General features: G+C 39.9%; 1 protein-coding gene across 1 annotated transcript in view; it reads left to right on the top strand.

Moving 5' to 3' along the window:
• SLC9A4 (solute carrier family 9 member A4) overlaps nt 1-19,600 on the top strand; it is a 60,867-nt gene extending 41,267 nt beyond the window's left edge. The window contains exons 9-12 of the mRNA XM_001163482.6: nt 5,501-5,597; nt 10,653-10,784; nt 11,889-11,976; nt 17,965-19,600. Coding sequence (XP_001163482.4) covers nt 5,501-5,597; nt 10,653-10,784; nt 11,889-11,976; nt 17,965-18,323 — 676 coding nt within the window. The 3' untranslated portion in view covers nt 18,324-19,600. The remainder of the gene's footprint in view (nt 1-5,500; nt 5,598-10,652; nt 10,785-11,888; nt 11,977-17,964) is intronic.
• Nucleotides 19,601-24,011: the final 4,411 nt, after the last annotated feature.

Genomic DNA, 24,011 nt, shown 5'->3' with positions numbered 1-24,011 from the left:
AAGAAGAAATTATTTTTAAAATATGTAATCTAAGTCTTGGAATTTTTATGGCTTGGCCCAAGCTCACATATTTCACCTAGTTTCTGAAAATTACTTTCTAGCAAATGTTGCTTCCTTAGAGTTGTATGACATCTTTCTTTGGGAGGGAAGGGCAAGCAAATGTGTAGAATTGCAGCATATTTTACAAGACTGTCTCATTTTCCTCCTGACATGACCCCCGTGCATGTGATTCTGTCCTTCCTACCATTGTGTTTCTTCCCATAAGCCATTTCTCTTCCTCTTTTACATGAGAGATGAGTTAACTTTCTGAGATGATAACTTGGATTTGGGAAGGAGTGATGATAGCAAGAGGTGGGGTCATTGGTGGTCTATGTAAAGAGAAAGTTGTGTTTGTAATTGCGTCTAAGGCGAAGGTCTACATGAGATTGTGAAATTTGTCTTGAGTCTATGTGAGACCAGCTTGGAGTAGAAGCAGGGAGTTGCCTGGATTCCTGGGGAACAGGGAGTTGTGGAAGCAGGACATAGGGAGGGGTGATACTGGAATATAAACCCATCATTACAAGACGATTTCCTATGCAACGTGGTAGAGCCTCTGGTAGCCACTTGTCCCAAGAGCTGGCTAAATACTTCTTAAAGCTGTTTTAACTCTGACCTTTAATGAGAGCCCCTTCAATGTCAAAAGAATTCATTAATTTCCTAAAGATGCCCAGTTTTTCTCCAACAAATGATTTATTGGGAAAATTAATCACAACATATATTTAGGATAAAGAACATGGGCCCCCTCCATCCTGTTGTCTTCAGCAGGTAAAAACACTTGATCATATGCTTCAATTATGTCTTCACATTTAAAAAGGAAGTTGGAAGAAGAGCTAAGAATAGGTAGCAATAAATTTGTCTCTATTGCCTGAGTGTTATTTCTGAGATAACACCTTCATCCCTTGCCTGCTAATAAATCAGAAACACCCTTGCATTTCTTACATGGCCTGAGAAGAATCCTAACTAAAAGTCACTAAGAAATAAGGCAGAAAGCTTTGTATTATACTGAGATAATCCCTGAGGATATCTCAGTATAATACAAAGCTTTCTGCCTTATTTCTTAGTGACTTTTCTTTGAGGGTGGTGGAGGGGTTGTTGATTTGTTTTGATGCTGCTCATCACATGGCTTTAAGGAAACTTCTGATATTAAAATGGAAAAGTGTTGACAAATATATACTGGCAGTGCTCTGCTGCATCACGATGGAGCCCCAGGCAAAGGAAACATCAGGCATATTGATCCTCTATTATTTAAAATGTTGATATTATATTCATCAGTAATTTTTTGCATTGACCTTTATTTCTATAAATATTGCATTTAAATCTGACTTACCTTAGTTACTGAGTTTTTTGCAACCCCCTTGCATTTGACACCTTTGATCCAATCCTGTCTGTTAAGACACCTCCTATGTGCCAGGCACCTTGAAGCAGACACAGGCCTTGCCCTCATGGACACCATACTCTGGTAGGGTCATGACGTTAACAAAAAAGGCCACACAAACATAATCATAAAGAATAGAGAGCTATGCAAGTCTATGAGAGGTGCACCTCACCTGGGCTCCTTGCCTTTGACCTGCTCACTGAAGGATGAATGCTGATTAATGCAGTTTAGACCATTTCACTTATGTGAGCCCTTGGTTTCGGAAGGTATGGGTGCTTATCTAAATGAGAATCAGTCTGCCAGGTGGCAAAGCATATTTTGAATTTTTGTATTACATTGCATCAGTCATAAGTATTTGCCTTAATTTCTGATCTCAAGGCAATCTTTAAACCAGTTTTATTTGGAGTGGGGGCCTGCCGGTTAAGTCAATTATTTCTTTAGAAATGAATTTAAGATTAGTGAGAGAGCCTTATAGGTATGAGATAATTTTTTTTTCCTCGTACACCCCAAGCAGTTAGTTAACTGGGGTGGGAGAGATTTTTTAAAGTTGATATTTAATACATATTTAGTATTTAAATTGCCTTTATTTGATCTCATCAGAAATCTGTAGGACGTCAAGCAAAAAGGAATTCCTCTCCTGAGATCAAAGCAGCTAATTTCTTACCAAACAAACCTTCATACAATAATAGGAAAAAGAAGTGTGTACTCAGCTCGCTTTTTATTATTCTGTATGAGATGATAACAACAAAATGCACAGGTATTTTTTTCTTTAGAAGTTCAAGCAATTGTTCTACAAAAGGTTTAGATTTTCAAATTCTATGACCTTCAGGAGAACACTGCCACTACGGTTGTCTATTTGCACAGTTTGGATGATGTTGATTTTTTGGAATCCCATTGCTTTTACATACATTATCTTATTGGAGACTCAAAGCAATCCTGTGAATAAGTAGAATATGCACTTTGATTACTATCTCAAATATGAAGCAGCTCATCTCACTAGTGAGTGGTAAGCTGTTAGAAATTATCAGAGATAGAGACCCAAGCTGATTAAAAGTGTTGAAGCTTTACACATTTTTTGATTAAAGTGATATTAAAATATAAAATATTTATATATTTATAGGCATAACAAACGTAACAACCATGCAACTTCAAAATGCATTTTAAAACTCCCAGATAATTTTAATGTGTCATTTTTTCAAAAGAGGCCTAAAGTAACTTCATTGTAGTCTAAGAATTTTCTAATGGATTGCACATTGACAGGTATAAATTCACATTTCCACATTCTCATACAGAAGACTAGGATGCAGGTTCTGATGCCATTTTTCACTTCCACAGTGGAACACTGTATTTTGAGGAGCAGCATCATCTCAGCCACTCATCACTCATTCCAAATGTTGTTCATCTTGGTGACCTCTGTAAAAACATGCTAAGCAGCTGCACACAGGGCTGCTGGTGGGTTCCGCTGTGTGCACCGCAGGCAAGTCTTCTTGTCCTCTGAGCCCACTTTTCCTACAGACTTCACATCTTAGCTGCTTAAAAAAAGATGCGTTCTTCTAAATAAATTCCCAAGTCATATTTGATATTTTGGAACTTCATCCTATGATGTGTGTATTCTACTAGATGTTATAGTAGAATTGAAGCTTCTTTTTACATTATTATAGCAACCGACCAAAAGAGAAAAAGAATGAGGGCAGACTGAAGAGAGGTTGATTGATGAGAACAAATATACACTTGGAGAAAAGAAATAAGCTCTGGTGGTTGATAGGACTGTAGGGTAACTATAGTTAACACTAACTGTACATTTCAAAATAGCTAGAAGAGAATGATTTGAATGTTTCTAACATAAAGAAAAGATAAAAATGTAAGGTGATGGATATCCCAATTACCCTAATTTAATTATACGAATGTATCAAATTATCACATACACCCCAAAACTATGTACAACTATTATGTATCAATATAAAAGATAAGTAAGGAGAGTTATGGGAAAGATGAACGTTGTATTCAATATACGTAGGTTCAGATTTTTCCAGTTTGATTGAAATTATTGCAGAACTTTTATTTAAGGTGATGAAGGTCTCCTTTATGGATAATGAATGAATGGTCCAGTGACAATAGTCTTTTGGTTTATGAGTTGACTTGATATAGAAATGATCACTCATTCAGTTTTTCTAAAGCTGTATCTCCTGTGCTTGTGCTGTGAGTATTTCAGGGACGATTTTGCTAATGAAGTGGCATGAAGAAAACTCCAGGTATCACCTTGCCCAAGTGAATCAATTCTGTAGCTGTAGAATGATAGCTGATATAATTCCATAGCTGCGGCTTCTCAGCGTGGCTCCATGAAGGGAAATGCCTTTGGGATACCTGGAGCCCCCATTCCAGCCAGAGCTTGAATGGACTTTAACTAAGTTCGCCCTCCCCAAAGTGGTCAGTTATAAACTGGGAAGAGTGCCAAGTTAGAGCTACTGCTATATCAAGTGTAACTTTACCATTTCCTTTATCAATGGTTTTCCCTATTAGGTTGTTTCATAATGAACACATAAATGGAACTATTTGACTAGCTGTTGTTTCTGCTTAGCAGTACATCACATTCACCACATTAAAGGAATGTGTTCAGATTGTGGAAGTGTGTGGGCATATCTAAATCGAATAAATGTTATTTGAAGGACATTTAAACAGTTAGGTTCAAATGCCCTGATAATAATGTTTAGATCACCAAGGGTGGTAACTGTATATCAATAGAGGTGGCATTTGCAGCTTTACGGTATGGAAACTGATTTCGATCAGTTTATAGAGAGGACATTAGTCAGTCGACAGATAGCATTGCTAAACAAAATCCAGGCTTGCTGTGATATTCAGTATCCAAGTCCTTTAATATCTTTTATCAAATGTACATTACTTTTAAAATGTCTTCACTATTTATGGCTGTATTGCTACTAATGTTTTGAAAAATACTTAAAAAGTGGCCTGTATTAAAACTAATAAATACTCATGTCTGTGGCCAATTATCTTAAGAGCATATGCAAGCAGATATCAAAGGCTTCAGTGCCCTTATGCGTTCAAAATTCAAAAGAGCTGAGGCTAGAAACAAACAAACAAACAAACAAACCCATTAAGGTTTATATCAAGATGTTAAGGAAGGTGATAGTATTAAAAAGGGAGTTAATTATTTTTAGTTCTCTCCTTTTTGTTCTTATGTTCCACATGGAATATATATTATTCATGTAATACAAAGTTTTTTAAAATTACTGCCACTAGATTGTAATCAAATACATTTGTCACATGATAATTCTTCCCCCAGCAATATCAGGACTTTATAATCCCCAGAGGACAATTGTGCATTGACTGCTAACCTGGGCACAGGCATAACCCGTTTTTTAATCCCTTCCAGAGGTGGGAAGGGGTAACAGTGTATAATATCTTAGAGCTGGGCTGGCTCTCATGCTATAAATGGCCTAATTGCCCTTGTAAAATGTGATTCTGGTTTCTTCAATTATTTCTTAACCAAAGATAAAATCCCTACAGGTACAATTCCAATATAAATGTACTCATGAAACTAATATTCTATTAGATAAATGCTAATCAAAATGTGGTGTGTAGATGGTATTAATCTGTGAATTGCTTGTCACCTGTCCTCAATGAGATAGGTAAGTACAAAACTAGCAAAGAGTTTGTCTTGGAATTAATCATTTTTTTTTTCTGTTGCATTTAACGGTAAAATATTTGGATTGCATGGTATGGTATCATTTTCTAACAACTGATTTTTATTGTGTTGTACAAACATTTCAGTCTATAACAGATTTGGAGGAAAAAAATAACTTGTTACCACTTTAGACCTTTTTAAAAAAATGGGTTGGAATAATTACCATATATAAGCTATAGCCAAGGGAACAGTATTTTCAAAACCTGAAGTCAGGACATATGTTCTGACATCAAATCAACTTACTAGAACAATAGGAAAAATTATATGTAGGATTCTGGAACTTAGGATTCCCCTCAGTACAGAGGAAGGCCCACTGATAGTTTTGTGGCACCTCTTGCCAAATGAAAGAATAATGTTTGTCTCTTCTCCAATAATGATTCCAGGGCCCAGAGGATACAAGGAATCAAAAGACTTTCCCCTGAAGATGTGGAGTCCATAAGGGACATTCTGACATCCAACATGTACCAAGTTCGGCAAAGGGTGTGTATGAGCCACCTGTGTTGTCCCCATTGTCTGTCCTTGAAAACAGTCTCTGAAGGGGGAGTCTGTTGATGTTCAAGTCTCCTGATGTTCACGTCACCCTCTGCAAGGTGGTCACTTGCTGAATATTTTCTCTCTGCTTAGTTTGGAGAATAGAAAGTTAATTGTCATGTTTCTGCTGCAAAATTGGCACCTGTGACATAAAAAGAAATGCAAATCTAGTTACCGTCTCTAGGGGGCAGGCTGCCCTAGCCCTGCAGCCTGGTGCTTTCCAGAACAAGCAGGTCTCTGCAGAGAAGCACATCCACCACACCACAGAACAAAGATGGCACCAGGATGCTGATCACAGTGCAGTTGTCCCAACTGTATTGACTATAGTAAAGATGAGAAAGTTGAGATAGTTTAGGTTACAATATTGAAACTATAATTTATAATGAATAAATGCCTGAATAAAAGGAGACATCTTATTTCTCAATTTTGGAACTAGGTATGAAATCTCTACTAGTCCTTGGGACCTGGTCCAAAGTGCATACTAAGAAGATTTCTGAGGACACTGGATGAATCTTTCTGAAACTTTGACTGAGTTAAATAATATTCCATCTAATTAGTCATCTAACGAAGTCATATAATGAGAAGTTTTTTCAAGTTTGAGGATTTGATCATCCATTTTAATCCTAATACTTGGGTGTGATTGGAAATGAATTCATTTTGAGGGCCTTTGGTTTTGTGACTGTGTCGTTGATCATAGTCTTAATGAAACTAAAACAAAATCACCTAGGCAAAGCTCCCCGTTTTCAAAGAGAAGATGCTGAGGTCAGTGGAGTTGGTTATCTGACTTGTTCAAGGTTACAAAACAAATCCAGGTTAAGAACACAGGTTTTCTACCCACCCACCCAGTGCTCTTTTCATGACTCTGGACTTATATAATCCAATGAAAGTGATTGTTTTCTGGTCTCCTGTTTCAACTCAAAGGTCAATGATTAAGAGGAATGTGTCAGTGAAAGGCTCTGCACCAGCTGGAGGAATACAGGTCAGCACTAATGGTAGTGTGCTTAGAGTAAATTCCATGGCTTTCAAATCATTCCAAGTGAAACTGTTTCAGTAAGACTATCACATCCTGCCTTAGATAAATAATAGATAACAACTTCCTGGTTTGAAAAATGTGGCTAGCTTAGTGAGAGCCAGAACCCATAGGGTACCTGGTACTCAGCCTTTTCCCTATGTGGATGAAGGCCAAGTTTAGGGAAAGGTCTAGAAACGGAGATGGAGATCCTAGGACTCTAATCCAGTCTCAAATAAGGTCAACTGCTCATCCTTTCTTTTCTTCCTTGGATGCAGTTTCCAAGATAGCATCCTTTGGTCTTTTTTAATAAGTATCCTACTCATTCTGCTTTCCAGTGTTCTACTTTCTAAGCCATACAGCACCTCCCTTCCTCATTGCCCTCGAATTAAAGCACAAAGGCCTCTTTCCATTTAATAAGTTTATTGCTGATGACCTTGGGAGCCAAATGGGGAGAACACAATTGATAAACAGAGGGCAGTTACAAGCCTATGAGGTGGCTTTTTGACTCTGCTTTGCTTACTCCGTAAGTCAAACTCACCAGTCCTACCCCTTCCCGTCTTCCTTTCCTTACTCAGCTTTACAAAGGTCATAAGAATTCTCTCTTCCACCATGGTCCTCTTGATCTCTTGAAGGAAAAGTCTACCTGAAAATGCAACTCAGGACAATTATACATTTACTCTGTTTCTAGCAGACAATCTACATTTTTGAGGAATGTCACAAAGGGTGTACATTAGCCATCCTGCACTCTCTAGCCTGGGTGATAGATGCAGGCCTGGTAGCCAGGGCGTTTCTCATTGTTCACATCTTGAAAGAGGCCATCTTGGGCATCGGGATTTACCTCAGAGCAGGACCAGGATGAATGCAGAGTTTGACTCTGGGCGACCCTAATGCACAGTTGATCCGAAACTGAGCTGGCCCTGCTGGGTCTGTTGCTCCTAGGAGTACTCCAGCCAATTCTGTTTGAAGTCCTTCGACTCAGTACACCCAGGACAGAATCTTCATGGGTGGAAAACTTAAGGGACTCACCTCTGGAGGTTCCCGGTAGGACAACCACAGAAGAAGCTCTGTGAAACACAGTGGGGATGGAGATTGAGAAACACTGTTACTAATCTTACAAGAGAAGAAACTGGCTTCAGCCCAGACCTCCAGGATGGGTCACAGATTGATGGGTGATTCCCTAGTAGCCTGGATAATCAGATCACTCTCAGAATTTCTACATACTTTCAAAGGAAAAGAGCAATTTCAGTTTCCTTTAGCAAATAGTTAATACACATCTAGAATGCGCCGGGCATCAGGAACACTGCACTGAAAAAGACAAAGTTCATTCTCCTTTAAGGCTCAAGGTCCAGTGGGAAATGCAAGCTCCACTATAACACAGAAATGGAGGGAGAGGAGCGAAGACACTTGCATGGACATTATATGCATAGAGCCTTCTATGCTCCATGCAGATACGCAAAATAGAGAAGCATGTGGGTCACGGGAGGTTATGGGAGGTGAAATGGAAGCCAAATGTCCAAGTGTTCCTTATAAAGTGCAGCCTCCTCCCAAGTCTAGGTGTAGGAAATCCTACTAGCAATACATTGTATGTATACAAACATGCACACACACACACACACACTGAATTCAGTTTTGCATGATTTTAAAACTGATAAACAATTGTAAAAGTTTGTCTCTATATTCCTAATTCTTGTGTTATTTTTCACGACAGTGTCATGTTACCATTTTTTAATATTTCAATGTATAAAATGCACATAGGTTGAGGTGTATCATTACTAATGATAGACAAGAATTCATATTTCAAAATGTCTTCAAAATTCAACTTTTTGGGGCAAATTCTTGTCAGATATGTTAATTTGCCAAAAGTGGATGATAAAGAGCTTCCATTGGGAGAAGGAGAAAGTTGGATTTACCCTTCCCTCACTGTTCCCTTGGCCTTCAGTTTATGCCTTCTTTTCTTTTCCCTTGGAGACAGTTGTCACTCTCACTCTGTCACCCAGGCTACAGTGCGGTGGCATGATCATGGCTCACTGGGGCTTTGACCTCCTAGACTCAAGCGACTCTCCCACCTCAGCTTCCTGAGTAGCTAGGACCGCAGGTTCACACCACCACACCCAGCATTTTTTTTTTTTTTTTGTATTTTTTGTAGAGATAGGGTTTAGTCATATTACTCAGGTTGGTCTCAAACTCCTGGGCTCAGTGATCCACTTGTCTTGGCCTCCTGAAGTGCTAGGATTACCAGTGTGAGCCACCTTGGCAGTCCAGTTTACGCCTTCTTTACGACCCTATTTTTGTACAATTATCTATTTTGTGAGGGTTACTTTAGTTAATAGCTAATGGAAACCACAAATCTACTTAACTGGATGCACATATACTGAAACACAACAATGAACTGCAAGCCGGTGAAACCGATGAGGATGCCATTGTCAATCCCTTGTTGATTTGACCGTCTCCTGTATGGACTGAGTGAGGGCCCGTTATAAATTCATACATTAAGTGCTAATAGAGCTTAATCTGTTTTGTATTTGTTTGGATAAAAATCAATAGAAATAGAAGTATCACTATTTTCTTTCTCACCCTGTGGGGCATCTTGTGGCACTTTTTGGAGAGTGTGCACCCTCCTAAAAAGCACATGACCTGGAAAATGGAGCCTCTACTCCTTGGCAGGCTGCCTGTGGCCTGGCCGCAGCCCCTCCATGCCCCTCCAGTCTCACCTCTCACACACTTTGAATGAAGCACCCCATTCTTTTATGGTAACAGACTCATTCCTGGCTCTTTTCCAGCACATCCTCTGACTGTTCTCTCACCTCCAAGGTGGTTACCAGCTGATGTCTTAGCTCATGTGTTTTCTCTTCCTGGAATTTATTCCCAGGATAACACTCACTCATCTTTCAAGACTTACCTCAGTACACTGCACCTTTCCCATCCAAGACTGGATGAAGTGCCTTTTGCCTGTACTCTATGACCCCCGATGATCCCAGAATCTTATCACTTAGCTGCACGCATAGCATCTTATCCCTATTGATTTGACTTCTCCAGGAAACTGTAAGCCTTTTGAAGACTGTAATTCTAATTTACTCACTTATGTAATCCGTGCCTTCTACAGCACCTGGCACATAGAACATTTTCTCTATTGAACTGAAACTGACTATCCCTATCACAGCATCTGTCACTTGGGAGGGAGAGCCCCTGCTGTCCCAATCCTATCATCCTCCAGGACTTTGTGGTTTATCAGTGCATACAGTGTGTCACCTACTGACCCCTGGCAAAATGAGCATTTGCTGGTGGACCTTTAGTGAGCACCAAGAAGGAGAAGAAATTTCAGTTAAGCATTTTGCAAACATCTGTCTGAGGACTGACTAATGTTGGCCTAGGGTCCATGACAAGTTTCCACTGGTCTGGGGTAAAGGACAAGGAAGACATTCTCATAAAGCTAAATTGATTCAGTTTGAAGGACTGTTTTTTTTAAATCTCAAATTATGTTCTTCCTGTGACTTTGGTTAAGAGACTTTCTTCCTGAATTGATGATAATGGTGATAGGAATTGTGTGTGTGTGTGTGTGTGCTTGCGTGTGTAGGTATCCTTAATTGGCAAAATTAAAAAACAACAGCCTTATGGAAATTCCCAAAGTAGTTTAGATATTTTCCTTTCTTATTAAATTCACTGGCCTGGCATCAAAAACATGACCTGGAAAGGAAAGTGTATGTAATGGGCAGGCCAAGTCTGTGGGTAACTAAGAGAAAGACCTCTGTAAGGGTTAGAGCAGAAGGCAGAGGCTCTAGCCACAGCTCCGCCCTGAAAGCAGTGACCTGGGGTCATAGACTTTTCTTCTTGGGGCTGAGGCTTGTTCATTCGTAATCAAGGCAAATGCTTAGCTGACCTCCAAGGCGCTCACCTGTTCTCCTGGTCTTAGGTTCCTGATGTTTCCATGGCTTCCTTGGCTGAAAGTTGTATGGAGGAGTCCTTAGGTATTTGACATTCCATTTTCTCTGCAGACCCTGTCGTACAACAAATACAACCTCAAACCCCAAACAAGTGAAAAGCAGGCTAAAGAGATTCTGATCCGCCGCCAGAACACCTTAAGGGAGAGCATGAGGAAAGGCCACAGCCTGCCCTGGGGAAAGCCGGTACATTGGGGCTGGGGACTGGGACATTCCTTCAGTCTGCAAGTGTTTGTCATCTGCTGAGCCTGTTCCTGTACAGGATCTCACATGCATGACCATCGATGCTTAAACAAACAAAACCCCACCTTGTTACCTGAGAGATACTAAAGCAAGAGTGCAGGACACCAGAGCAACCTTTTTCTCTGGGTTCAGGGCCCCAAGGCATCTGCCTATAGGGTGCTTCCCTCCACAGTGGGTCAGGGACTGCCACACACTTGATGTGCTATGAGTCCAGACCCAGACCTTATGGTGACCAGGTACTGACCATGCCCTTCAGTCCTCGTGGTCAGTACCTGGTCACCATGGGGTCTGGGTCTGGACCAGACCCTCTGACCCCAGGATGCTTACTTCTCTCCCAAGAAGGTATAGGAAGGGATTGGTTATTACCAAGACTCCTGGGCTCACCTTCACATCAGCCACTGTGTTCCTGCACTCTTCCCATTGGAGGCCATAACAAACCAGTCTTACTGGCAATTTGAATGGAGGCTGGGTGAGAAGCAGACCCTAATCTCAAACCTAACCTCAGTGGGGATACGAGAGTAACTTTGAAAGGTTGCTAATGGTCTATTTTATCATGAGAGGGGAAGGAAATACATGTTGGAGACTGGCGTGTTCTGCTTTCTCAAAACAAAAAAACTAAAAGCCAGTAATCCAAACAAGATGCCACAGAACAGGTCTGTGTTCTTCCCCTTATTTTATTATATTAGTTTTGAGACAGAGTCTCGCTCTGTCACCCAGACTGGAGTGCAGTGAGTGGTGCGATCTCAGCTCACTGAAACCTCTGTCTCCCAGGTTCATGCGATTCTCCTGCCTCAGCCTCCTGAGTAGCTGGGATTACAGGCGCCTGTCTCCACGCCCTGCTAATTTTTGTATTTTTAGTAGAGACGGGGTTTCACCATGTTGGCCAGTCTGGTCTTGAACCCCTGACCTCAGGTGATCCGCCCTCTTCTGCCTCCCAAAGTGCTGGGATTACAGGCGTGAGCCACAGTGTCTGGCCCTTTATTTGCCATGTGAAGCTCTTAATTGAGACAGCTTATTCTGCTTTTTCTTTCTACTTGCTACCCACAGGCTGGCACCAAGAATATCCGCTACCTCTCCTTCCCCTACAGGAATCCTCAGTCTGCCAGAAGAGACACAAGGGCTGCTGGGTTCTTAGGTAAGCTGCCCACCTGGCTGCTCTGCTGCTTTTCTGCAGAGTCAGGTGGTAAATATCTGGGGGTGTGGGCCAAGAGGCAACATTAAGAACATTATGTAGGTTACTTACATGATAAGAAAAAGAAGAAAACAACTTCTTTTATAGTTGAAACTCGGAACTTTGTTTATGAACACTGAAATTTGAATTTCATATAAGTTTTACTTTTCATGAAATATTATCTTCTTTTAATATTTTTCAGTCCCTTAAAAATATACTAACCATTTGTAGCTGACAGGCCATACACAAAGAGGAAGTAGGCCAGATAGAGACCAAGGGTCATAATTTGATCTCATCTTGAAGAAATGTGAGGAGTGTTTCATTGAAGTTCTAATATTCACCCACTATTTAAATATGAGCAGAGTTCTCCAAAGCTGGTTTAATTTCACTAAAATGATTTCACCAGATTTACTGATTAAATGTTTTCCATTTAATATTTAATTATTAGTGGAATTCTTAGAATTATTGAAACTTTATTATTCTAATAAAAGCAGTTACTATTTTTATATGTGTATAAAATGATTTGCTATTAGCAAAAGGTGACATAATATATGTAATATGCCGTGTTATCTATTTTTATTTTCCTAATTTTTAAGTGTTAAAATCATGTTGGAAATTCACGTAAACTAAACATAAAGGATTTTAGTATTTAATCTTTAAGGAGTATATGTAATTACCTCAAAATGAAACTTTTTTTCTGATTTAAAAACATACTTGATACAAAATCAAAATCATTCAGTAGAGAAAAGCATAAAAAAGAAAGTTAAAAGCATTTGCAACCCTAATGCCAAGGTATGATCACCATAGAATATTTTGGTGAGCACCCTTCTAGAATTCTTCCTATACCTGCCTGATACCACACTACCCATACTGACACCTCCCTCCACAAAAAAATCACAAAAACATTGCATCATGTTACACATAAAAGCAAAGTATAGTCATTGTTTTGCAATCTTTATAAATTGCCTAGTTCACTGAACAAATGTTGTACCTAGGTTTCCATGTCAATAGATGTGGATCTAATACTCATTTTTAATGAGTTAATAGTAATTATATGCATGTACCAAAGCTTATTAAGCTAATTCCTAATTAATAAATACTTAAGGTATTATCAACTTTTAATAAATATAAACAATGACACATATTAAGGACTCTGGACCACTTGTGATTGGTATTTTCACAAATAAGCAATTATTCCCTTAGTATATTTTCCTAGAAGTAAAATTTTGAGGTCAAATTCATATAGATTTAAATTTTTACATATATTATCAAAACACCATCACAAAAGATTATATCACTAATTTGCCCTCACAACAACTGTCTGTAAGAATGATCTTTTCCTAATACCACTGGGATGTTGTCAAACTTTTGAGTAATCTGTGATATCGTAGCATAAAATTTATATGCCAGATTTAATTTTCATATGAATCTCTTTGATTTTTAGTGAAGTTGAACATCTTTCACATTTTGGAAACAATGATATTTCTTGGGGTGAAGTTTTCTGTTCCTGCCTTTGCTCGTTTTTTGTTTTGTTTTTTTCTATTTGGTTGTTGATTTTCTTGAGATGAATTTGAAGAGCCCTATATAACAAGGATATCATCCATTTTCTCTCCTATATGTTGCCAATGATTTTTTTATTTTTTTGAGATGAGTCTCTCTCTGTCACCCCGGCTGGAATGCAGTGGAGCGATCTCGGCTCACTGTAACCTCTGCCTCTTGAGTTCAAGCGATTCTCCTGGCTCAGCCTCCCGAGTAGCTGGAATTACAGGCATGTGCCACCACACCCGGCCAATTTTTGTATTTTCAGTGGAGATGGGGTTTCACCATGTTGGCCAGGCTAGTCTTGAACTCCTGACCTCAGGTGATCCCCCTGCCTCAGCCTCCCAAAGTGCTGGGATTACAGGAGTGAGCCACCGAGTCTGGCCGATAGTTTAATTTTTTTAAACGATCTTCCTGGTACAAATAACCTGGCACTATTTTTGTTATTTGAGTGAGAAAACAAGAAAGTGTCACAGTTCTTTCTTTTTTTTTTTAATTTAAATTTTTTTAGAAAAAAAAACTTAAAAAGGGACAGGGTCTCCCTATGTTGCCCAGGCTGATCTCTAACTCCCTGGCACAAGGGATCCTCCTGCCTCGCCTCCTAACATGCTAGGATTATAGGTGTGAGCCACCATGCCTGGACGACAGTTATTTCTTAAGAGATGAGCATCAATACTGCATGCCTATGGTAGCAGGAGATGACCACGGAGCAGATTCATTTGAACAAATCTTAAATAAGGATTATAAACAAAATACAGCAAAACACTAAAAGTACAATACACCTTGCAAAGTGGGGTTTATTCCAGAATTTGAGAGTTGTTTAACATTTGGAAACATACATACATTATTCACTAGACTAATAAATAGGTCACAGGATCCTAGCCTTTTAATGGATGTCCTCACTAAAGGATACTCAGTCACACTTTCAGTCAAAGCAATAAAATGCCAGGAAAAAATAGACAGGATATATATGAAGGAAAAATAAAATTCTACTTCTCCACACTGTCATTTCCGGTCTATAAAGAGGATGATGATATTGGTTCCCTCCATATGCAATTGTATTGTCCTGATGTGAAGCCAGTCTCATACATGCAGGATACACATATGAACAGGTACATAAAGCTGCTAGAGCAGAGTCTGGAACCAAGTAGATGTGCAAGAAATATTAGTCATTATTACTATTACTACTTAGGGACTTAAAGAAGCCTTGACATGGGTAAATACAGATGTTCTTGGAAAGAAAGACAACGCTTCACTATGTCAGTTCTACATGAATTACTTCAGACTTGGAATGAACTGTTAGTCCCAATGATTTCTTTTCTTTCAAATATACTCTACTGGTTCTAAGTTTCATCCAGGTGAACAAAGACAGTGGTTAAACTAGAAATCTGAGGGAAAAGTAATGAAATAGCACTTATGTTAGCAGTTTTCTTTAATAAGTTTTAAAGACAGGAAATCAGTGCTCTGCAATATGTTATGGGTCATATGTCTGCAGGATTTTATATACTTGCTCTTATTTGTCATGGAAACTTATGCCTATTTATGAAGACTCATTTCTGGCTTGCTTGGAATTAACTCTACTGTGAATAATTTGTCATTTCTGTGGTTATGATTTATGAAAAATAATAAACCATGATACATTTAAAAAGGATTATAATAGTGATCAGGATAAGGCTGAGATAGTCCTCAATGTGTAACCAAGCACAGTTGATCATTGGAATCCTTCTCTCCAAACCCAAAGTCTTTCTGCACCAGGAGAATGGCTGGAGGGGATCTAGGGGAGACAGTGGAGAGTCATGTTCTGCAGGCAAGCAGTCCCTGGCTAACCCACCTGAAACTTGGAGAATGCTTCCCATCCTAGCTCTCCCCTTGCCCTCCAGGGTCAGGACTTTTCTTGTTCTGGATGTCTTGGAGCTCCATGCTGGTTTGGGGGACTTCACGTGCTTTTCCAGGGCTCTTTTGCCTTTAGGGCTCACTTGGTGTTATAAGTAGAGAGGTCTTGACTGGAAACCTCTTATATGACCTGAGGCTGCTTAGAATCCATGTGCATCAAGGCAGATGAAAAAGCTCTGGAGATGAATGGTGGCAATGGTAACACGACAATGTGAATGCACTTCATGCAATGAACTGTACACTTATTTATAGTTAGATAAAAAAATGGTTAAAATGGTCAATTTTATGTTACGTATATTTTACCACAAGTTTAAAAAATGTGGAGGTGGGGAGTGTTGCACTCCGAGTCTGGGTGTCTGAACAGTGTATGCTGCATCAGGTAGTTCATCCTCTGTGTGTTGGGGCCCACCCTGCGCTGAGCAGAAGCACCTTCCTTATTTCTCCTTTCATGCCAGGGTGCCCATGTCCAGAAGTTAAGGCTTTTGGTCAGGTGGGAGGTAAAAGAACAGATACTCAGATTTTGTTGCCAAAGTATCCACTGCTCTGCCTGGAACTGCACTACCTGGGTGCCCATGTGGAGGAGAGTTATGCGAAAAGGACAAAACACAGTCCTCACTCTTCCTTTTTCTGCCTTCTGCTTTCCAGCCAACTTATTCCTTCAATTTTGGGCAGCTCTAAGCCGAGTGAAACTTTGCAAGTCACATGCCCATGCCTCTTCCTAGAGCTTGGAGTCCACTGTAAAATAACCCAGAGGGTGATCAGGAAACCAAAACAGTGACCAGGGTCTGTCCACTGATGGAGCACTCAACAGGAAAGGTTGGAGTGAAAGAACAGGGTTTGGGGGCAGAAGCCTCCAGGCCATTGTTTCCTTAGCTAGTGCTTCAAGCACCAAGGATCCAGAGGGACTGGTCCCAGGCCTTGTTGTAGAGCACATGTTAAAGGAAGAGTCAGGGAAAAAAAATGGACAGATATATAGATGTATTAATTAATGTTTTCTTTATTGAAAGAAGTTGGTCTCCTTTGGCCAATTTCCAAGTTAGCTTCTTAGTATAATTTGGTCACATTTTAGAAAAACATTATTGAACAGGATATTTTAAGATTTTCAGGTGTCCCACATTCTAAATACATTTTTTCAAGTGTAAATCTTTGGGCATATTCATTCTAGATATGGAGGTTTTGTTTTGTTTTTTTAGGAGGGAGAATGAGAGAAATAACATGGCTTTCAGATTTAAATATAAAATACCTAAATTCTTTTTTTTTATTAGTTTTTTGAGATGGAGTCTTGCTCTGTTGCCCAATCTGGAGTGCAGTGGCGTGATCTCGGCTCACTGCAAGCTCTGCCTCCCAGGTTCACGCCATTCTCCTGCCTCAGCCTCCCAAGTAGCTGGGACTACAGGTGCCCGCCACCACGCCTGGCTAATTTTTTCTAGAAAATACCTAAATTCTTAGGAGAATTTTTAAAGGGAAAATAAATTTATAAGGCTAAGACTTTGAAGAAGTGAGATTAAATGATATATGTGAGAAATATTCCTTTGAAGATGTGTGCACATTGAAGTGGGGATAAGGTAATGTCCTAGGCATCGGTTAGGGGTCTGGAAGAGAATCCAAGAGGGGACATTGCATAGACAGCTGCTGGCTCCCCTCTCATGAGGTAGCCTTCCCTCTTACACGTGGATACACCAAGGAGACAGCAAGGAGACCTGATAGTAAGAAGTGGATTTGAAGCTGGGTAGGCTCTGCTCAAACTCTGGTCCCATATTCACCAGCTTATGATATTGAGCATTGCTTAACTTCGTGAAACCTCAGCCACTTTACCTGTGAGATTCATAACTTTACTCACCCGAAAGGGCCGCTATGAGGATTCAATGGCATGATATATTTAAAAGGATTAGCACAGTGACAGGCATATAGTAAATTATCAGGAAAGGGAAGTTCCCATCAAGTGCCTGTCACAGTCTGTCACCTGCTTAGTCCTCTGAAAGGAGGGCATCCGGTCACGCCCTGGTCTCTGCTGTGGCTCCCTTCTATCCCCCTTTCTCCAGGATTGACTTTTTCTATATCAAAGATTGGAACTCAAATGTAATGCTTTCTGGTAACCACTGATTAAAAAGCAAACCAAGATAAAAGCAACCACTTTCAGATGGCTGCACCACATAACCTGTGTGTAGCATTGGCTTTGGACAAGACCAAGCATCTTTGTGTCCCCTGGTTTATGTCTATGGCCAACTGATCTGATTCTGTAAAAAGACACTACCTTACTTACCTGGGGAGACTGGATTGATACACCATTTTGCATGCATTTCTATTTATTTATGACACTGCACTTACAGCTTCTGTCCTCCCATCTGCTTGGGGCAGTGTCCTCGAGAAGGAAAAATTGTGCTGATAAGAAAGTTGAGTGTAGAGCTGAAACCTCAGGAAGAGCTTTGCTTCACTCTGAGTTCCTGCCATGTGGATATTAAGTCTTAACTCTGATCTTAAGTCTTGTTCTTTCCCCTTCTTGCCATGATGTTTTCCTAGATGATGACAGCAGTGATCCAGGATCCCCATCCATCACGTTCAGTGCATGCTCTCGGATAGGGTCACTTCAGAAGCAAGAGGCACAAGAAATAATACCGATGAAGAGCCTACACAGAGGAAGGAAGGCATTCAGCTTTGGTTATCAAAGAAACACAAGCCAAGAAGAGTACTTGGGTGGAGTAAGGAGGGTGGCCTTAAGACCCAAACCTCTGTTTCATGCAGTGGATGAGGAGGGTGAGTCTGGAGGGGAGAGTGAGGGCAAGGCCTTTTTGGTTGAGGTTCGGTCGAGGTGGACAGCTGACCATGGACATGGCAGGGACCATCACAGGTCCCATAGTCCTTTGCTCCAAAAAAAATAGTGTTATTGTCCACAAGATTGTTTTGGTGTTTCTCAAGAGTCTGTCTTCCTATAACTGTGAAAGGAGGATTTCTGGAATTCAGAAGAGAGCTATTGAGTTTGCTGTGTTGAAGCTATTAAACATGGATCTATAAGCAGCAGGAAGATTTTTTCCAAGGACTGGGAGCAAACTTGCAGGCTCTGCCATGTACTTATTGTGGGGTACCTTTAGATGAATTCCCTGTGAGTGAGAGAAGTTGATCACCCCAGGAATTAGTCACTAAGAATTCCTAAGAACTTTCTATCAAAAGCATTGGATCCAAGCCATATATTGAAATACAAGTGTGATTAATCAGTAATTCACATTGCTGATATGCATATGCAACTTATAATCAAATAGAACTAGAAGAGACTTTGAAGTCACCTGACTCAGCCCCTTGTGTTTACAGACAAGGACATGTAGTCCAAGGTTGCATGGTGAGTTCACATTCGGATTTTCCTCCCTCCAAACTGAAACTAATTTGATTTTGATTTCATATTCAATATGCAGTAATTATGTTTTATCAGAGATAAAATTTGTTATGAATTTGCTTTATTTAATCAGTAGCAATGATAGACGTGATGCATACTATAGGATTAATCTGTGAACAATGGGTTTATGGTCTATTTCATAATTGAAATATTTATTTTAAAAATGAATATTAGAAACAAAACAGCCATAAACAGAGTTTAATAGCAATGATGTTAACAACAAGTATTTATAAGGGGTGCATTTGTAGGGTGTGACATTTTACCCTATGGTATAAAACTATTTTTCTTTTTTTTTATTATTATTATACTTTAAGTTTTAGGGTACTTGTGCACATTGTGCAGGTTAGTTACATATGTATACATGTGCCATGCTGGTGCGCTGCACCCACTAACTCGTCATCTAGCATTAGGTATATCTCCCAATGCTATCCCTCCCCCCTCCCCCCACCCCACAACAGTCCCAAGAGTGTGATGTTCCCCTTCCTGTGTCCATGTGATCTCATTGTTCAATTCCCACCTATGAGTGAGAATATGCGGTGTTTGGTTTTTTGTTCTTGCGATAGTTTACTGAGAATGATGATTTCCAATTTCATCCATGCCCCTACAAAGGACATGAACTCATCATTTTTTATGGCTGCATAGTATTCCATGGTGTATATGTGCCACATTTTCTTAATCCAGTCTATCGTTGTTGGACATTTGAGTTGGTTCCAAGTCTTTGCTATTGTGAATAATGCCGCAATAAACATACATGTGCATGTGTCTTTATAGCAGCATGATTTATAGTCCTTTGGGTATATACCCAGTAATGGGATGGCTGAGTCAAATGTTATTTCTAGTTCTAGATCTCTGAGGAATTGCCACACTGACTTCCACAATGGTTGAACTAGTTTACAGTCCCACCAACAGTGTAAAAGTGTTCCTATTTCTCCACATCCTCTCCAGCACCTGTTGTTTCCTGACTTTTTAATGATTGCCTAAAACCATAAAAACCCTAGAAGAAAACCTAGGCATTACCATTCAGGACATAGGCATGGGCAAGGACTTCATGTATAAAACACCAAAAGCAATGGCAACAAAAGACAAAATTGACAAATGGGATCTAATTAAACTAAAGAGCTTCTGCACAGCAAAAGAAGCTACCATCAGAGTGAACAGGCAACCTACAAAATGGGAGAAAATTTTCGCAACCTACTCATCTGACAAAGGGCTAATATCCAGAATCTACAATGAACTCAAACAAATTTACAAGAAAAAAACAAACAACCCCATCAACAAGTGGGCGAAGGACATGAACAGACACTTCTCAAAAGAAGACATTTATGCAGCCAAAAAACACATGAAAAAATGCTCATCATCACTGGCCATCAGAGAAATGCAAATCAAAACCACAGTGAGATACCATCTCACACCAGTTAGAATGGCAATCATTAAAACTATTTTTCAATTTCATTTTCCATCCCCATCTCCCCGAATTTGACCTTGAATCTCAAATTCCAGCTCTTCAATTTTACTAGATCACTTTATCTTTCCTCGCTTTTTGTCTTCTCTTCCACCTTCCCTCTCTTCTTCTGGCCACCAGTAGGTTAACAAACATTTATTGGGCCAAATAACTAACCTACGATATGCAACTAACCAAATACCCTTTTGCCATCACTGGCATCTGTACCATCCTCAGCTGATTTAATCTTATATGTCATTAAAGGCCATGACCAAGGGCATCCTGCTCCCTAGACCAGCCTTTACCTTCTCCCTTGGTGCCCCCACATCCCTTCAGATATGCTATGTGTCTTATCTGTGAATTATGTCTATGCATGCACACATAGGTCTGTTCTGGTGGTCAGTGGGCTGAAGGACAGGGAGGACAGTTTGTTCATTTTAAATTTTATCCATTTATCTGTTGTGTTTTTTATCTCACCCCTTTACCTATTTTGTATTTTTTTGGCTTTTTTTCATCTTTTTCTGTTATCGGTTATCATAGTGCCTCATGCATGGTAGATTGTAAATGTTAAACTGACAGTAGCATTTTAGAGCTGTAATGGACATTAGAAAAGGTGCTGTCAGGCATTTTTATTTTGTAGATGATAAAAATGAGGTCTTGAGATGGTCTCTGATGCCAACTCAGAGTTTGTTTTTCCTTGAAGGATGCTTGCTTGTCCTCTAGTATAACCCATGGGTGCTAGTTACTGACTAAAGACATGTGTTTTCTCCTGAATGTATCTTTTTTTAATGACTTGAACTCATTTTCCTGCTGCAGTGGTAGAAATGCCATCAAAGAAGCCCATTTGTCTTTCTCCTTCTGAACCTGAAATATAAAGCTGCTTCTAAATTGTCTAAATATCTTGATTTTAATAAAAATTATGCACTATCAAATAACAGCAATCAGCCTAAAGGGATAGAAGCACACATAAAACTCAGGAATCTTTGGTTTTGTCCTCATTTTTTTTTCTTTGTTTGCTTTGTTTTGTTTTTGTTTTTGTTGTTTGTTTGTTTGTTTTATGTCACCCAGGCCGGAGTGCAGTGGCATGATCTCTGCTCACTGCAACCCCTGCCTCCCGGGTTCCAGCAATTCTCCTGCCTCAGCCTCCCTAGTAGCTGGGACTACAGGTGCATACCACCACGCCCGGCTAATTTTGGTATTTTTAGTAGAGACGGGGTTTCACCGTATTGGCCAGGCTCGTCTCCAACTCCTGACCTCAAGTGATCCGCCTACCTTGGCCTCCCAAAGTACTGGGATTAGAGGCGTGAGCCACTGCACCCAGCCAGATTTTGTTCTCTTTGTTTAAAGAAACAAGCAACCAACAACAACAGAAAAAAACTGTGCCCCATGAAAGAAAGGCAGTGGGCCATTGCCCTTGAACTATAGATGGAGATATAGCAGCGGAGAGAAGTCATCAGAATTAACCTTTCCAGTGCCATTAAGAAAATGAACTCTTGAGACCTGAAGTGTCCCCACATCCCTCACTGGACTCTATCCATACGACAACAGAAATCCATTGCAAAGGCCCCTTCCCGGAGCAGCCAGCAAGGTCTAAGAATCAGTGGACTCTATCTAAACTATCCTGTTTTACTCTGAGATGCTGGTGCCATTAAGGTGAGGCGTGGTATGACTTAGTAGAGTAGAACTTTACCTTTAAGTTGGTAGAGGTCATAACGGAGTTGTTTTCCCCAAGGGCATTTGTTCATCTAGACAGACAGACATGGCTGTTCAAGCCTGGAAAGAGGCCCTGAAGCTACTTCCTAAAACTTGTGGTAAGTTGAGGGCCCCCTTGATGCTGTGATGCTGCTGGCTCTGTCAGACATGGAGAGCGCATGGCCAAAATGGCCTCTGTATTTCATCATCCACTATTGTCTGAAAATGCAGTGTGATCTGATCTTCCCTCCATACTCTCTGGAAGGACAGTGCACTTTGGAGATCGGTTGAGTGTACAGCAGCTAGCCCAGGAATGCTCTGATTATCAATTTCACATGATGAGTTTTTCCAGGAGGCATCCAGTAGTGCAGCAGAGGGGATATTCTCCTGAGTGTCAAGGACACCTGGTGCTTCTTCCCTACTTCCCTCTGAAAGGAAATTAAATTGCATTAAGTTTCCTATTTTGAGCCTGGCTTCTGGTACACTAAGCAGTCGAACATTCTCTGCCAATGGACCCAAAGAATTTGTCCTTTTATTTTCAATCTAAAAAAAATCATGCACAACACACACAATCCTAATTTTCCTCTGAGAGTTTTTGTTTTGTTTTGTTTGTTTTTAACTTTCTAAAACCTAGTTGTATTATTAGCCTGAAGGGTCTTGGGTTTCAGTGAATTTCTGAAGTTGAGTAAAATATTTCCTTTTATTTTTCCTATATAGTAGCCTTCCACTTTAAAGATTGTCCACACATTTCTGGTGTTTGGGATATGATAAGTGTTCTTATTCATCCTCCTCAAGTCTGACATGATGCCATGGGCACCTCTCCTGTCTTTAACCTACCTGCTAGAACAGAAACATTGGCCTATAAGGGAATCCGCTCTGACAAAGTAAAGAATGAGATTCTGGACACTTTACTACATTTCGTTTCCTTTATTCTTTTCTTTCTCTCACAAAGGCTCTCTACTGTGCTTCTCTGGAAAAGTTGAAGGGTCATGGGAGGCAGAGCTGGAATTACTACCCAAATTTCATGATAAAATTACTTTTCCTGTATAAGAGGTGACTACTAGGGCAGAATTCAAGTCTTCAGCCTGGAATGTTGATTTCAGCTTGCAGAGAAGCCCCATGAATACGGCCTCACCTGTCAAGAAGCCTGCCACTATGATCATTTAGATTTTCAGTAATATAGTTATTTCAAAGCCCAGGCTATGAAATCAGACCGCTTGTAGCTGTGAGACTTTGGGGAAGTTAATTATCATACTTAAGCTGAAATTTATCAATGGATAAAATAGGGTAATAATTTTATCTACCTCATAGAATGATTGTGAGGATTAAATGAAATAATACATGTAAAATTCTAAGCTTAGTTTTTTTTAATAGAAGAGTTTGATCACTATTAGCTATAATTAGGCTAAAGTACATGTGCTTATGAAAGAGGACATAGATTGTTTTAATTATGTGAAGAGGTATAAATAATTGATACTAAGACTTCTGAAATGTAGCTAGATTGGCAGAAGAGAGGATATTTGAGGGAGCTAGGGAGAAGACGTGACAGAAATAGAGAACATCACCACCTTGATCCCAGCTCTACCTGGACACATCTCTACTCAGCATCCATCAGTCAAGAGCAGACCAAAGATGGGGCCTGAATATGGAGTCACATCTTTCAACTAAAACACAACTTCATCTTGATTGTTTTTTTTTAGGTCATTACCTCAAATATCAGCAATATTGCTTTTTTATTTGTTTGCTTGCTTGCTTTTCGTATAGATACCCTGGTGTACGGTTCTAATCTTGATTCACTCCCAGAATGACCATGGCATTGCTTATGTTTACTGTGACGGGCACACAATGAGGAAAAGGGAAACCTCTTTTGTTGAGAAAAAACTCAGTGGAGTTTAATTCCTCAGTTTCGAATTTCATTTCTATAAGAGACCTTCCCTCCAAAAAAGTGATTCTGTTAACTTGTGAATATTAACTAAAGAGATAAGTGTTTAAGCACTTTTAGTATGGAACAAAATAGTTTCTGGTACATTTCATAATGTTCCGAAA

The sequence above is a fragment of the Pan troglodytes genome, chromosome 12 (genome assembly GCF_028858775.2).
Source record: "Pan troglodytes isolate AG18354 chromosome 12, NHGRI_mPanTro3-v2.0_pri, whole genome shotgun sequence".
NCBI lineage: Eukaryota > Metazoa > Chordata > Mammalia > Primates > Hominidae > Pan > Pan troglodytes.
The sequence above is the reverse complement of the archived record's forward strand: the minus strand, read 5'-3'. Positions and strand labels throughout refer to the sequence as shown.